The sequence below is a fragment of the Balearica regulorum genome, chromosome 5, assembly GCF_011004875.1.
Source record: "Balearica regulorum gibbericeps isolate bBalReg1 chromosome 5, bBalReg1.pri, whole genome shotgun sequence".
Lineage (NCBI taxonomy): Eukaryota > Metazoa > Chordata > Aves > Gruiformes > Gruidae > Balearica > Balearica regulorum.
Genome location: NC_046188.1, coordinates 43,371,843 through 43,388,872, shown reverse-complemented (window position 1 = coordinate 43,388,872; position 17,030 = coordinate 43,371,843). Strand labels below are relative to the sequence as shown.

Below are 17,030 nucleotides of genomic sequence, written 5' to 3'. Positions count from 1 at the left end.
TCTCTAACCAGTCTGAAATGTTGAGTAGAGGGATAAAGGCAACTTACTTGAGGCTTGCTCTTAAGTGCTTGTGTCCCCATACAGTACTAAATGCCCTGTAATTTTTCTGACCATATATTTTTCTGAGTTCAGCGGAGTGGGTGGGATGAGCAGGGAGTAGGGTGGTATTAGAAAACTTGCTTTCTAGAACTTCCTTGTTCTAATGGGATTTGGGTAAGGTCTGCTGCTCGCTGGGCAAGTCTGCAGTTTGCTTTCGGTTCATATATGCTGAAAGTCAGGTCATGTTGCCAGCAGCCATGCAAAGTTCCTGGAGTCAGGTAAATCGGGTTCCTGCTTCCAATGCTCTTAATGTGTTTTTATCCCAGATTATTAAGTGGAATCTAGAAGAAGGGAGGATGACTGGTCAATATCTGGTTTTGCCAGAATTGTGTGTATGTTGGAGAAGACTATCCTCAGTAATGCATTTCAAAATTGTATGGAGGAATATAAAAATAGGGAAGTTGTCTTCAGCATGAAGTTCCTGTAATGATACTAGTCCTATGTTGTAATACTTCTGTGTAGCACAGCAAGCCTGCATAGTCTAATGTAAAGAGTTTACAACATAAATGAAAACAAAAAAGTGGAAAAAGAAAAATGCAGAGAAGCTTGCTTCCCTGTCATGTTTTTACAGAGCTTCACAGGCTTTAAACTGAGGATAGACTTATTTTATTTTATTTTTAGTAGGAAAGAAATAGTAAAAAAAATGTTTTCTGGCTGCATCTTTATACTGATGCTTACAGCTTTCAAATCTTAAACTTAAGAAAGTGCTATTGTAAGCAAAGTGCTGATATGGATGATGTGCTAAGGCAAATGTAATTCTCTTAAATACAGTCTAAAGCATAAACTTATATGGAAGTAAAGACTTAGATATGTTTGCCTTCATTTGACGTGTGTCAATTAGGATTTAATAGATATGTTTGCTGATGCTCTACACAGTCAAATGGATGATAATGTCTGCATAAGTAGCACAGGTGAGAATGCTTTAGGTAACATACCATAGCATACTACTGTATACAATATGATACTATTGTATTACATATTAACAAACAATTCTCATTTAATTTGTAAGCTTGATGAAATGTATAAATGTGCTTTATAATGCATTAAGCACTAATGGATGTTTTAATGAAATCTTCATTCTGAACTGGGCTGTCTCTGAGTGCTAGAAAGGTCCTCTGATTATTGATGCACTCAGTGACTTAAATAAGGCTTTGAGCCTCTTGCATTGTATTGGCTGTACATCCAGAAGTGCTGTGCTTGTAGTACGTTATGCAAAAAACCAAGAAAAAACAAAACAAAAACCCCTTCCTGGTACTATTCTATGTTAACAAATGGAATATCTTTCTCACAGATATTTTTTCTTTCTAATCAGAATGCTGATTTGAAGAAACAGCTTCATGAACTTCAAGCCAAAATCACAGCTCTGAGTGAGAAACAGGTAGGAAAACAAAGATGTATTTTTAACACCCTATTCTAAAGATGTCTCTTTTCCCAGCTTCCAAGAGAGCTGCTAAATTTTTAAGTGCAAAAATAAGTGTGGGCAACCAGACATTTTTGATCTTTATTTGATTTCTCAACAAAAGATAGGATGAATTATTGCAAGTCTATCAAACAAGCAACTAGTGTAATCAGTGGAAACTACACCAATTTTTCTTGTGTCTAAACTAATGTTTTATACAAAGGGAGCTGGGAAAATGAATTTTGTCACTTTCTTTATTGTTATCTTGAAACTTATTCTAAACCAAACCATTCCGGTTTAGACAAATCTTTCGATTTTTGTCTTAATTGGTCCACACTGTACGTCTGGATGAATGTGCTGGAATTTTTTTTCATGTCTAGACCAACTAAATTCATGTCAGCTATGGCTACCTAATAGACAACTTGGAAATTAGTTGTGTATTGTTACTGTGATAAATTACACCACAATTGTCTTATGTTTGCCATTTGGTAGGAATTTTCTTTCACAGGTCTAAAGTATGAGTGATAATTGCAACTGAATGGTTAATAGAAAGAGTGTGGAACTTGAAGATGCATCTTGTGGGTAAACAGAAGAAAAGTAACATTGAGAGATCTGCAAAAGCTGTTCTCACGTTTTTAAAAAAACAAAACAGGAACACACACACAAAAAAACCCCATCATACACAAAATTCCCCCCCAAAACCTAAACCGACTTAAGCAGTCCCTTAATTGTATTGGTGCTGTGTCAGTAATGGAACCCAATTAGGTCAACAGATAATACCTTTGAAGAGGGGAAACATTTTAGAACGTGTGTGTAGGTAAGAATGTAATTACACATCAGTGTCACATCTAGATACCTGCATTCATCTGTTATTATCTGCATGTGTTCCGTTTTGAGAATTACCTTTCCTAAGGAGATGGGCAGACAGTGATTAACATTTATCTAGAGATTTTGTATACTAAAAAATTACAGTACACTTTAGCCATGGAACAGTGAGTCTAGGAAGGAACATGTAAGGATAAGAAAGAAAATGTTTTGGTTTTTTTAAAATGGAATACTAATTCAACAAAAACTGAGGTTTTGCTGATGTGGTGGCATGCCTCTCTTGAAGATGATTTATTCTCTAAAACCAGCGTGAGCCTCTGCATGTGGCTATGTCTCACAGCAAGCAGCTTCAGAATTCTCTGGTAAGCTCTGGAGGCCCGTGGTAATTTCAAAATTAGCTTGCCTTGATGCCATGAAGCAAGTCATATTGACTACCAGTTCACATCGTCAGCAGAGACAGGCAGTGAGATGGTAAGAAAGAAGTAAGTATATCTTACTGTAACTTTTAAACTTGGATTCATAACTCTTTAAAGTTATGTCTATGCTACTATATATTTTAAATTACCTGTCACCACAAATGCAGCTGTATCCTTTCTGCTGAAAATTACAGTTCAAAGTACTAAAGTGCATTTGTTCATGGGATGAACATGGGCTAAGTTTCCAAAAGATTTTGAAAAATAAGTTTCTGACTTCAGTTCCATCACACAGTGAATACAGTCAATATGAAATCACAGTCCAGTTTCCCTCTTTGTATTTTTATGGTTTTGATTATCAGTACCACAGTGAACTTCTCTATGATTGTTGAAGTTGAAATATTTTGTTATATCTGCCACTGGACCACAGGGCTGCCAGTGTCACAGGTGATAGTATTGTTAAAGTAGTATGGCTGCTAAAATGCAATTGTCACGGCAAATGCGAGTTCTAGGAAAAAACTCCACAACTTTGCAATGCAGAGAAATGCTCGCTACCTCTTATTTGTAGGAATCTGTTGTATAGGCATTGGTAGCTTAGCAATGCAGGAGTTGAGTGGCATTTTAGAGACTACAACAAAGCCCTTTTTTCTGTTCTCACTTTCATTTCTCTTTAGGAAAAATAATAATTATTTTTGAGACAATATTATCCAACAATTTAATTTTAACACAGCATGGAGAAACATGCAATTTTGCATAGTAAATAAATACTTTACACTGTGCAGTGCATTTCTTAAGGAGTTCAACATGTGTTATCTGTACCCTTCTTTAGAGCCAGGTAGTCTTAATGTCTGATGAATAAACTCCACTGTGGACAGTTGTGGGAGGCATAACTGTCACTGTTTAAGCTTTTAATGAAGTATGAAAATCCAAAAGTTCCAGTGTCTGTGCAGCGTCCCTACTTGGAGACAGTGGTGTAGAGCTGAGACCCTGGTGTTAGAGAGGCAGAATACTGAAATATGTCTGGCTTCTGAAATAATATGTCAGCCTAATGTACCTTTTTTCTTTGCTCTTTTATTTAATGAAGTTGCATAAAGACTTGTGCAAGAACCAAGTCAGTGGTAGGTTAGCTAAAAGCTTTTAGTTGCTTTAGGACTTCTCTCCATTTCTGAAGCGTTGTGAGAGTAGTGCCGACACTTGCTGCCAGTCGCTGCAGTGATTCATAGTGGCTTAGGTTTCTTGCTGAGAATTAATGATGACAGCTCTGTTCAGAAGTTTGTGAAATTGAAGAGATCTGGCAAAGTACAAAAAGAAAGCAAGTAGGCTGTGCAGTGTGTAGGCTTAAACCTAAAGAAATTTGTTAGCTGATGCAGGGTTAAATTGTTACAGCACAAGGTATGTCATATATTCATATGGGTTTTTTTTAAAATGTCAAAGAGGTAAAATAAATGCTTTGAGTTGTTTCACCTGAGAGATGATGGAGCAATGTATACTGATTGTGTTATCATATGGAAGAAAAACTTCAAAAAGAAAAAAATTATTTGAAGATAATTTGTATTTAAAGGACGGTAAACACGAATCCTTCAGATGATTATTTTCCTCTGCTAGTTTCTTTATGTTATTACTGTGGAGTTCTAAACGGTGCTTACCTTATTGCCCCCAGATTAGAAAAATAAGGTGAATTCAGTTTAACAGTCTCGTTCCTCAGCTATGAGTGCTGCAGTTTGGAAACCCTGAACGCATTGGATGTAAAACTTGTTTCCTCTTACTTCCTCCACCCCTCTCCTCAATAGAGAAGTCAAGAGTAACTTTTTGCGAAATGGTTTTAATTGCTAAACCTAAGCTTGGGTTTTAAATATGAATTAATTCTGTTGCTGTGTAGCACTGGTTTTTGTTACGTTTTCACATCTCTGTAAGAAAGTAATAGTTTTAGCACTCTTTCCTTCACTTCGTATTCCACAATAGTGTCTTCCTTTGGTGTTCTGTTTTGTGGACTTTTACCCACCATTACCTATCACTGCTCAGCTTTTGTCTGGGCTAAGTACACTCCTTACAATAAAAAAACCCCTAAAGAATGTATTCTTGATTTTTTCCATGAGGAAGTTTACCAGTGTGTACTTTTTTACTTTGAGGAGGTGGGGTGGAGACCGTTAGCAGTGACGCTAGTGAAAGACTGAGGTAGAGCAGGGCTAACATAAAGGAGCAGGAGGGATATAATCTTGAAGTAACACCTTTTTTCTGCTTCTTTCTCTCTGTAGTTAATTAAAAAATAATAATATGATCTTGCAGGTATATCATCAAGTACATATCATAACAATACTTTTTTCCAGTGACAAGAAAGAGGTCGTATTTATTTGACTAAAGAAATGTAAAGAAAGAAGTAGGCAGCAAACAACTGATTTTTAGCAATATCATGTCAAATACAGAGGAATGTCTACATCTGTCCTTACAACAATTTCTTGGAAAAGTTGGAGTAACATTCTGTCTTAAATGTGGAAGAAAGCTTGTGGGAATAGTCTTGTGACCTTATGGTAAAAAGATGATGGTGATAAGCATATACTAAAGAAATTGCATGGCTCTTCCTCCTATATATGAAAATGAAAATAAAATTAAAACGTCTCTTACTGTAGTTGCAGTGAAATTCATTGAATCTTCAAGAAAAGTGTCTTGTGAAAACTAGACTTGTATTCTAATGCATTTGCTCTTGACATGGAAAGAATAAAGTGGATCCCTTTGTTACTCTGATTTCTGAAGAGCTGTACATATTTGTAGGAAAATGTACTCCAAAATAGTTGTTAACATAGGGATGCTTGTGATTTTCTTACAGGGGGAAAAAGTTTAACATACTTTGTTGCAAAGAATATAGTTGAAACTGTAGAATATCTTCAGAAAAAATGCACACTATAAAAGCGAGCTTATCTCTATTATTATGAATAGGCAGATCTGCTGACTTTTGCTTGTCTTTAAAGTTTACAGCAAATCGAGGTAGTTGAGTTTATTCTAAATCCTGTATGTTCAGGGTGAGACTCCATTTAACCTTGCCACTAAAAAGCAAGTAATGGGAAAGGATATTTGGGGGGATTTTAAGAATGGTAGTGTAACTTAACCGTGGTTTTGTAGAGTTGAATAAATGTAAACATGTAGTTTAGACTGACAGAGGAAACTTACTATTTAAGTCTTCAAAACCTGTCAGAAATAAGTTTAAGCATTAATCTTGCTATATTTATTACAGGTACCATAACTAAGTAATGAAAAGATTGGTAATGTGCATAAATTCATCCTGTGAGACTGTTCTTCATGAACGCTTGTCATCCATAGTAAAGGTGAATTTTTATGGATGCTTTTTGAACACATTATCTGAAAATTGTACGCGAAACATGTTCCATCATATTCTGCAAAGATGAAAGGCTGTGTTTTGGTGAGAGGAAAGTAAGCACAAGAAAGCTGGAGAGCAGGAAGGAAACTGGATACAGTTAATGGGTAGAAAAGAGCACTTAGAAATGCTTTTGCCTAAGAACATAGGCAAGATATGCCTGTATGTATACCCTGTATACCTAATGAACACCATAACAACTTCAGGCCTCAAAATCTGGAAATAAATAATGAAGTTGCTCACATCTCACTCCTGCCAGTTTTGTCTGGAGTTTCTAATCCCTCTTTTCCCCAAGATCTATCAAGGGCATATTAAAATGCTACTTATGCTGTCAGTAATGGAGGAAGTGTGCAAATATGCCATACGAATGTGTAGTACCTAATAACTTGAGGCAGGTGGTGCTTAATTTCAGTTCCAGTTGTTTATCTGGAACTGTACGTATTACTGAACACCTATCTTTTTAAAGTAAATGGCATGAATGATAAAGATATGCTAATTTCCATGTAACTGCAAGCATCCATTTATGCCAGCTGTTTATAAAGCAGTCTTAAAATATATGAAAAACAATATTGCACCTTCCCAGACTTTGGTTTTAATAATGAAACCCTGTAGTGATACACTTAGCTCTGCCTCCTTCCATAATTGACTATTCCTACATTCCTTTCTTAGACTGAAGTAGTCACTCATTTTTCCTGTCAAAAAGATCCTGGTCTACCTGGATGTAAGGAGGAGTAAGTTAACTACCTCTGTGAATAGTCAGACCCTTTTGAACCCTCTGGTCAGTGTGAACAGCACCTGTTTAGAAGGTGAATGCTTGTTTGAGAAATTGGCATGAGCTTACTATTTTAATCTTTGGTATTTATTTAATTTGCATCCAAATATTGTGTGAAAATGTGAATATAATGACTTCTCATTAAGTTATCATCTTCCGTATTCTCAGGATATACTGGCTGAAACAAATTGTGAATGTACAGGTGATTGTAGAGAGGCAGAGTGCATGCATCTCTCCCTGCTGCCTCTTTTGCCCCAAACTCTTTTGCAAAGCTGATATTATAATCATTTGCATAAGACTGAAATATTGCTAAGCTTTTGTAACGCTTAAATCATGATTAAACCCATACTGGCATCTAAACTTAGATTTCCCTTTTTTGCTCTTAACGTAACTCCACCTAGACGTCTCACAGTTGGTTTATGAACTTAATAATATTTGCATATCTGATATACATTAACACTGGAGTAACTTAATTTAGGAAATGCAAGTGACCACTTCATGATATCATTAAAAAGAAGAAAAACCCTCCACACCCTCCTCCTGCTACACTTCCTTTTTTTCTGGCTCAGCTTTTAATTTTTGAGTTCATGCTGTATTTAAGCCAGATTTGGATGCAGCTGGAGAACTTTTTAAATTGAGCCTAGTTGGATACATCTTTCATCTTCATATAAGCCAGGGCATAACTCCAAAATAGCCTGCTCTGCTTGAAAATCAACGTTGTAGATCGAAAATGGGCAGTTAAACTACAGTATTTCTTTGAAAATCCCCTGCTGCTGCTGCGAGTTGGTTACTAGGTGCTCCTGCATGTTTTGACTGGCTGGATAACCTCACACATCAGCAGTTATTTCAAGGCCTACTATTCCCTTTTCCTTTTTGTACTTGGAGGAAAGACAGGCGAAACATCAGATTGTGATGACTGGGATTTAGGATGTTTTGTATAGCACCCTTAAAGGCGTCTTAGTTGGAGGCTGGGAAAAGGGATTAAATCTGCTAATGAATTTTTATAAGTGAAACCAGATGAAAATAGCCCATTCTCCTCTGTTCTGCATGAGTCAGTGGAACAACCTCACAGCCACAGAAACAGTATTCCGATTTATTCCAAGTGTATCAGTGTTAGAAGGGGAATCAAATCCGGGGATCTGCTTTTCAGAGCCTTATGGATCTTTAGTTCCTGTTGGGAGTTGTTTGGTCCCCAGCTTTTCTGAAAACTCTGAATTTTGGAAGGGAGAAGAGGGAAAGCGTGTCTAATGCTTAGAATACAGGCAAAAACTTGTCTTTGCTGTTTGTTCTCTGCTGCCTGTTACTTGATTTGAAAATAAGCCACTTCCTGAGATTGTACTTTTTTACACAAATTACTGAAGGTAGTACAGCTATGGGCTAAAAAAAATATTAGTAAAGATTATCTTATTTAATGGTATTACACCAAGAACAAGACTTGACTAGTCAGCATTAGGTAGTATTTTCCAACATTGAGATTACATGTTACACCCTCACACCACATTGTGGAACCACTCAGTTCAATTCCTCACGCTTATTTTTGAAAAGGACTGAGATGAATGTGATTACACTGCTTCTGTAGTGCCAGTTTGGAATTGGATTCTCTTAATTGTACTGGCCTTTACAGGTGGACTGTGATGGACACTGGACAAATAAAGAATATATATGCCTTTCTGGAAGTGATTTAGAGAGCAGATGACATACTAAGGAAGCATGAAAGGGCCAAATGCATGTACGGTGTCTGTAAAAGTTTATTTTAGGGTTTGACTTTTCTATTTGAGCAAGTGTTATCTGCCCTTATTGCTTTAGTCACTATGAGGTTTTTTTCCTCATTTTATTGTGGAAACTGTGATAGGCTTGGGCCTTGAAGGGCTTAAAGAGAGAGCAAACTTTGAGGATTAAAGGGTAAGAATGCCCTTGATGGGGTTTCACTATATCTCTGTGCTTTCTTGTCTATATTGACGCTGTTGTAGGGAAAGAATGTGGTCTTCATCCTCAGGAAACATTGGTGTTCACTGAAATTATAACCTGGTATACATTTTCTGTCCATAGAAATAATTAAGAGTATTTTCTTCAAAATGCAGGTCAAGTCAATGTGAACTACTATTTGTGGGCATTATATATAGGCAGTTTCTTTCAGCATTGTACTCATTTCTGGGTTAATTTTTAAAATACTTGTTCTGACTTTTTGGAAACTCCAAAAAGTGTATAATCACTTTAGATAACTTTCCCCCTGCTGTTGCACTGCAATAACTAGTTAGCAGAGACACCTGACAGAGAACTTCACTGTTAGGGAAGATAGGTAGTGGAGGCCAGATAGCATGTAGATTTTCTTGGTGTGTTTTTTGTTTTAATTAGGTCCATTATTCTCTGAGCTTTTCTTATTTCCTCCTTCATGCTAAGTCTGTCAAAACTGATACTGATGTGCAAGGTGTCCTTCTCAACTTCCCCACCCTTATTGTACTGTAACAGGTAGATTTAGGTAGTGGTGAGTGGAGAATTCTGATGGAAATTTTGCTGGAATTAAGTTTGAATTACTATGGGGATCAATAAAGAGGTGGAGAGTGAGTACTTTCTGGGAGGCAATTCAGACAAGGGAACCTATTTTTTACCATTTTGTGTTGCTTTTGTGAAGGTCCACCCCTCACTCCACCGACTGTAGAAATCTTGTAGGGAGATTGGGCTTTGGTTAACTTCTGTGAGTTCATTACCTGTTTTCCCTACAATATTTATCTGATTTGTTCTATGCAAAAGAATTCTCGTTCTAGTCTTATTTTAATAAGGAGAAATTCAAAGTGTCTTTTTACAGTAGACTTTTGAAAGCTAGCAGAGAGAAAGCCCTTGAGTTGTGATGAAGCGCATTTCTTCTTTGCCCTGTAAGCTCCCTTCAAGGTTAGAAGGTTAGGTGAGGTAAGTTAGAAACGGTTAAATAGTTGTGATTCCTTTTTTTCCTTCTTTCTTAAGATTTCCTCAGCAAAATGTTGGCAATGTGCAATAGCAAATGGATGCTAGCATGTAAAAGAGTTGGACCTAGGCTTCCCTGAGCCAGCTTTTTTCTCACCCAGTAAGTAAAAACTCAGTGATGGTGTTTGTACTGTTTGTATAAGGTAGAACTTGTTTGCCTTTTTCCTTTAAAAATAAAGAAAAATTACATAGGAACTCTTAATATGTGACGTGAATTTTTGAGACATAGGCTTTAGAGCTGCTTAATGTCCTGCAGAACAGTGCGTGGCTATCCTTTTATTTTAGACTTCTGAAAATTTGAATACTTGGCAGTATTTAAGCCTGTGGAGTCTTGTTCCGTATCCACGTGCTCTCTTTATAAATTGCTTCATGTTCGTTCTAGTATGACAGCTTTTCAGAGCAGCGCTTTTTCCTTTAGAGTTGCAGCCAGCCCAGAGCAATGTGGAAGTGTCAGCAGCTTTCTAGTGTCAAAAGCTCCGCACGCACCTTTGGGCTGGTAACAAATGCTTCAGCGATCAACTTGGTCAAAACTGTTCTTGAATTCTCCAACTTATTCTAAATTTTTTCGTATATCTCTCAAGAAACAGAAATATCGCATTCTCTGAGCAAATCATTTGGGGGAAGCAGTTTTACAGCAGCCCAGAACACTAAGCTCCTAACAGTTGTCCGCTGGGTAATTGAAATTGTGTGGCCTAAAGATACTGTGTTCTCTGTTTGAAACTCAGAAACAGAAGATGATTTTCAATTTCTGCTTTTTTTTTCAAATGAGAATGGCTTACTGGCTGTCCAAGATTTAGTTCTGTCTGCCACATGAGAACTACTTTTTCAACATGTTGTCTTCTATAATATGCAGGAATCATGCACTTGAAGGTTTGGTAGGTGTTTCTCCAAGCTGTGTGGTGCGGTCAACATGCTGGAGGGAAGGGATGCCATCCAGAGGGACCTTGACAGGCTTGAGAAGTGGGCCTGTGCAAACCTCGTGAAGTTCAAGGCCAAGTACAAGGTCTTGTACATGGCTTGTACATCCTCTACGGTAATCAGAGGTGCTCTCAGAGCACTGGTGCTGGTGTACAGTGCATATTAAATAATCTATGTAGCACTGTTACAAGGTAAAGGGTAAGTTTTGCCCTTTCCTGTTTCTTTATCCTGCTTTTCTTTCTGCTGTATTAAGTGATATAAACACTTCTTATTCCATCTTTTCATAATGGGTTTTACGTCATTTGAATTTAGCTACATGGAATTGAACTCGATGTACGTCTTTTCAGAATAATCTTTGTGAGTTCCAAATTATTCAGAAGTTACTTAAATGAAAATCCCTTATTCAAAGCCTTGCAGGTGATAGATTCTTCTCCTTCACCTTCATAGTTTGCTTATTTATATCTTTGAATGTTGTCTGTTTTGCTAGCTTTTAAAGTATACATAATTTCTCTCTTTAGGAATGTGTTTTTTAAACAGTATGAGAATTATGGCATTTAGCAGATAGTCAGCTTCCCTTCTGACCTCTCCTGCGTTAGCAGGAGACCCACTTAACTGACACGCATACAGTCATCTTGAGCCTTAGCTTTCAAAAATATTTTAGTGGGTCAAATGTCTCCAAAATTTCATTACATCCTTTATTTGCCTTTAAAATATTAATGATCTGCTCATGCAATATGCTGATTAAGACTAGAAAATGCTGAGATAAAAAGTTCATTTTACCACGTATGGTACTCAGGGTTTCTCTGTGTTTAGTTGCATGTCTCAAACCACATTAAATATTCTATGACCTCTTGAGTTGAAGTCTCTTCCTTGAAAAGACAAAGTTTGACTAATTGATCACATAATCTCTCATAAACTTCTGTATGAGGGGAGAAATGGGTTGTGGACTTAAATTTGACCCCAGTCTGAATCATGTATGGGGGTGGTATTTTCTTGTTGGTGTGTTTTGTTTTTGTTACAATTGTTCCTACAGCCCACAGGATAGAGTGTCTGTGCTCTCTTGGACTGGCTGGGATAGCCAGTAAATCTGTGAAAACAGAGTCCTTACTCCCTCCCCACCTAATATTTTGAAAATTAGTTGTATAAATTTCTATAAATTTTCCTCTAACAGTGTCTAATAACTGCATCAAATTCTAAGGCCATGCAGAAATATTGGGCTCTGTAATAATCTTGGACTCACTTGATAAAACTCTCCACTAAGAGCCGGGATCACTACTGCAATGTCAGGCTAAAAGATGAATGCTGTTAACTTGGACTGGAATGGAGACGGGAGTGTCTCTCTGAACCAAAAGCAAGAGGAAGGCAGGACTGCGGAGGCCCTGGGTGACCACTTAGCACTGTTAGCAGCCCTGGGGCACTGTTTGCAGCCAGTTCCGAGAAGTTGCACTAAGGTTGATTTTGCATTACTAGGGTATTTTTTCTTATCAGTGGGTTTGGGTATGGGGTATGTGTACTTCTGTTTGAAGACTTGGTAGGAGCTTGGCCTATTCTCAGATGGTCTTTTGTCTGCCTTGCTGGGGAAGGGGGAAGAGGCAGGGTTTGTATCTCATGACTTCTTCAATATGGGAGAGTAAGCTACAGTCAGAGATAAGATGTTTATTGATGCCAAGAGAAAAGCTTGCCTCTGGTGCATGGATTTGGATTATAAGAGCAGTTGCTCCCAAAAGCACTTTAAACTCCTCGGAAGAGTTGCAGTCCTGTTTGCCCATCTAGTCTCAATTTGCCCAGTACTTCCCAGTGTCCATTACTGCTTTCATACCTGCTTTTAAGGAAGGCTGTCCAACTGTGCCATGTGTTTACCTCGCTCCTACTTGGACTATTCCTAGTCCTTAGAGATGAAGCCCTTTTTGCAGCCCACTTGTCATTTCTGGAGGTCAGCAAAGAGTAGAAACTGCAGAGAGAGGAATGGGATATGTCACCTGAAAGGATGGTGCAGCTTGTGCATATCCAGTTTGCACTGACATACCATACGCTGCGGTGGTTTGCAACTGTGTAATGTCCCCGAAGCAGGCCCATGCTTTCAATGTGTTGGGAAAGCTGTGAAGACAGTAGGCATCGAATGTAGTGTCATAAGAAATAAGAATTGCCTATTGTAAGGCTTTGGGTAACTTACTGTTTGTATTTAAACTGCTTTGGTAAGGAGTTGAATTAAGTCTGTATGAAACAAGTTAATAAGAAAGTATCTTTAAAAGTCATCTTCCCCCCCCCCCCCCCATGCATTCCCTTACCTTACCTATCTTAAAAATACAGATTATTTTGCAGTCTTGTATTTTGTAGGGCTGAGGGCATTTCAATAAATCATTTAATCAATTGATGTGTGGCATATAATTTATAGAAAGAGTTTGTCTATGTTGCCCATTATAAAAGCCAAACATTTCTTTAAGAAGCTTTTGTACCTTTTTTTTTTTTACAACAGACCTTTAGTAACTCAGACTAGAGAAGTACCTGCTTTTTTAATAAATGTTAATCTTGTACTAAAAATAACCCCCAAACCTGCTTTTTAAAAATTGCTATTTTCTTTGTCTTTTCCTAATGGTCCTTGAAAGACTGTAAGCAGGTTGCTGAAGAAATATCTATTTAAGAACATCCTGTGGTTGGGCTGATGGTAACACTTTGCAGTGTCATTATCTGGAGTTACTGAAGCACTGCGCAGGAGTGAGGAAAGTCAGGTTGCACTTCTTTACTTCGTCGTCCTCTGGAACCAGTGGTTCCAGTCCCATACCTTGTGATTTTGTACGTTGTGATTATATGGCTGCTTTGATTAAGCTTCAAATCAGACTGCTGCTGTGAAAGCAGTTACTTGCCTTCCTGTCTGGTCTAACCGCTTACCTCTGCTGCTGTCTTATGCCAGAATTAGCGCTCATGTTGCTGTACAGTAACTGGAGTCAAAAAGTTGTCTGGCTGAAGACTAACTCTGAGATATGCTAGTTCTTGAGCACGATACAGTTTGCTCACTTGGCTTGTGTGCAGTTGAATGAATGCTGCTTTTGGCATAAGGGAAGTGGCAGAAAGGAAAGGCTGAAACAAAGGAAGGGTGAAACAGCTTTCATTTGACAGTTGCTTGAATTTATCCTGACTAAACAGCTGTGTAACCACAGCTTTGAACCCGCTCTGTAGCTTGGTTTGTCTCCTTTTTCAGGGGACCAGTTAAGGTAAATGTACCTGCAGCTCCTGAATGGCAGGAAGGAAGGCTGTGTCTATCTTGCTTCTCCCACTGGAATAGCTAATCCACACAGTAGCCCTATAGGTGAAGCAGACATAACACACATGACAGTAAACTGGAATGACTGGGATTTAAGTACAGAGGATGGAGATTGTAACAGTTGCACATGGAAAATTTTTGTTAAAGCTTTGCATTTTCTTTGTTACCATTGATATTATTTTCAGTATAACCTAACACAAGATGTATGAAGCACAAAAAGAAATCTAAAACGGATCTTCAGTGTTCTTTGAAGAACTGAGTTTGTATAACTTGAGTTGTACATAGGAAAAACAGCTGAGAAGGTTTTTTGGAAGCTGTTTGACAGCAGAGAGCAACCTGAATTCTAAGGAATTATTATTTTTGTTAAGCAAATTTCAAACTTAATTGGTCGGAGACAGAATTTTTAAATTCTGCCTGAGAACTTCTGTTGCAAGTCCTGAGTGTTTTAATATAGATCATATACACTGAGGCCAAGCAGAAAGCAGTGAGGAGTCTTCAAAATCTCATATAGTCAAAACCCTTGTTTATGTGTTAATCTCTGGCTTTGAATAAAACTGTTCACGGACAACAGAAAATCAGACCCAAATGATAGTCCACTGTGGGTATCCTCACTTCTGCTGCCCAATTATGAAAAAGGAGGAAACCTCTAAATTCTACCAAGGATGTGAATTTTCTGCAGCTGCTTTTGTTTTCAGTGGTCTTACACAGGTATAGCTATGGTGAAAATTTGTCCTGTATTTGGAGCTTGGTTAACAAGTGTGGGGTTGGTTTTTTTAGTGCATGAATTTGAATACAGACAATTTTTTTTTTCCTTCTGAGTTTTGCAGAGTTGATTCAACATAAAAAAAAAAAGTAAAATTTTTTGTTTGGTGTTTTTTTTTAGACTTTAAATGTATGTAGGGATCGAGCTACTAAGGAAGACAACTTTTCTGCACTCATGTTTCAAAGCATAGTTGAGTCTGTAACAGAAAGCTGGCAGTATGACTTACACAACCACTTTCAGAATCAAGAATTCTAGAGGGTAACTTCAGTCTGATGCTGGTAGGGCATGTTTATATTTTGGATCAGTACATAGCAGTTATTCTTAAGACGCTTACCGCTTGATCATTTAAAAAATGCTAAAGAAACTCAAAGAATGCTAAAGCATAAGAACACAGACACTCTGATTTAGTTGGTCACAGGTACGGGTTTAAAAAAAAATAATTACCATTTGGGGCAGGCACTTGTAAGAGGTTTTTTTGCTTTTTCTAAGCAGGGCAGCCTCTGATTTTTCTGTTCCTTTGCCCCCTGCACATCCTCTGTCATAATTGCTTTATATGGTAGTAGGGTGATGGGTAAAGATGTCTGAGAGGAAAGACATCTGTGAAACTTTAACATGATGTTCAGTAATTTTTCACTGGTGTGCTGATGCAGTCAGGTTGTTTCTGGACAAACCAGCAGCCAGGTCAGCCAGAAAGGAATTCTAAATGACAGACTGACATAATGGAGCTTAAAAACAAATAGCCTCCCTTCTCCCCCACCAAGCTATGACAGCCAATACAATGAAAAAAGAAACTCCCAAGAAAAGTCTCTCCTCTTACCATCAACCTCGATCCTCACAATCTAAAGAGTGAGAAACTCTGAGACAATAACAGTAAGCAGAGGCAGGGCTCTTTTACATGGACGAAGTAGGAAACATCCTTTGACCCTAGCATACATTTGTGACAGCCTGTTCCCGTGTCCCCCCCGAAGTGTACTGTTAATAGAGCGCATAGTTCAACTCTAGAGACACAGAGAAACTCCTACAGGATGCTTCTCAGAAGTGAGTTATGCCTCAATGATAAGAAATAAGATTGTTATGACACAGGAAAGTGGAAAAAATGGAGAAGTTCAGGCATGGGGTACACTCAAGAGCATGTAATGCAAGTTTTATTTTTGTAATGTGCATTCAGGGCAGATACCGTAATTGGTCTTTTGATAGGGTATGGTAAATGGAAAACTTTAGGTACAAAGGGAGCTCCAGAGGTCATCTAGTCCAACCTCCTGCTCAAAGCACATATGTATTTCATGAGTACAAGTGATACCAGTCTCCCAAAAGAGATTGATGGCCTGGACTTGCATTATTTGAATAGAAGTAGAACCATTGTTTTCCTATTTGTATTACTTAGTATCCCTGTCTGAACTCAATGCATGTGCCATCCGTCTTAATATGTGCACACATATATTTGACAATTTATTTTCCTGGGCTGGAAAACTTTCTCCATTGCAGCATTTTAGGAAGATATTTTGAAAACACCGTTGTTTTTCTGAAACTCTTCCAGGGCATTAACACTGCTGCAGCTCTGCTGGCACTAACACCAAGAGGAGTGGTGCTCTATGCAAACGGTTTTTGTTACTGTTGTCTGCTAACTCTTAACGTGAAAGTAAGTAACCAGTGCTTTTCTCTTGTGCATCCAACCATTATTAACTGCAGTAGATCTGAGCAGGCACTATGACAAGGAGATAAATGTTTTCATTTGTCCATCTGCAAGGTCTTATTCCAGTCTGAAAAGAGTCTTAAACTGAGTGTACCAGCATCAGTGTTTGAGATCTTTCTTAGTCAAGTCTAGTGTAGAGCTACTGCTAAACTTTTATGGGTTTTTTTTAATGTGTCTTTTTATGAGGAAGTGAGGAGTGCAAAACTTACTGCATTTTCCCTTGAGTGTCAGCTCTGTTTATTCTCTGTATACATGTAAAAGATAGCTCTAGAGCTAGCTCTGTCCCTTGTACAGTTAATTAGCCCCCCTGCTGTGGTCCTAGATTTGTCCTCTTGCTGTTCAATGATGTGTGTGAATTGACTGAAGAACATACACTTGGTGCAGGCGTATGCAGGGAGAGAAAGCCTCCAAGAAACACACAGAAAGATGATGGGGTAGCATGTGGCTTTGTAATCTGTCATGCTGAATGCTAGCTAAAGCTTGCAAAAGCTAGGGGTTTCAGTTACAACAGATGACTACAGAAACGGCTTACCATTGTATGGTAACACCTAGTCA

The 17,030-nt window shown here is 38.0% G+C and overlaps 1 protein-coding gene across 23 annotated transcripts in view; it reads left to right on the top strand.

Annotated features, from left to right (window-relative positions):
- Positions 1 to 17,030, top strand: part of PHF21A (PHD finger protein 21A) — a 130,053-nt gene that overhangs the window by 41,740 nt on the left and 71,283 nt on the right. For 14 of the 23 annotated variants that reach the window (XM_075754513.1, XM_075754509.1, XM_075754517.1 and 11 more), the window contains one exon: positions 1,412 to 1,477. In XM_075754513.1, coding sequence (XP_075610628.1) covers positions 1,412 to 1,477 — 66 coding nt within the window. Of the gene's footprint in view, positions 1 to 1,390; positions 1,478 to 17,030 lie in introns of all 23 variants that reach the window. The other 9 variants (XM_075754528.1, XM_075754507.1, XM_075754522.1 and 6 more) reach the window with 1 other exon arrangement.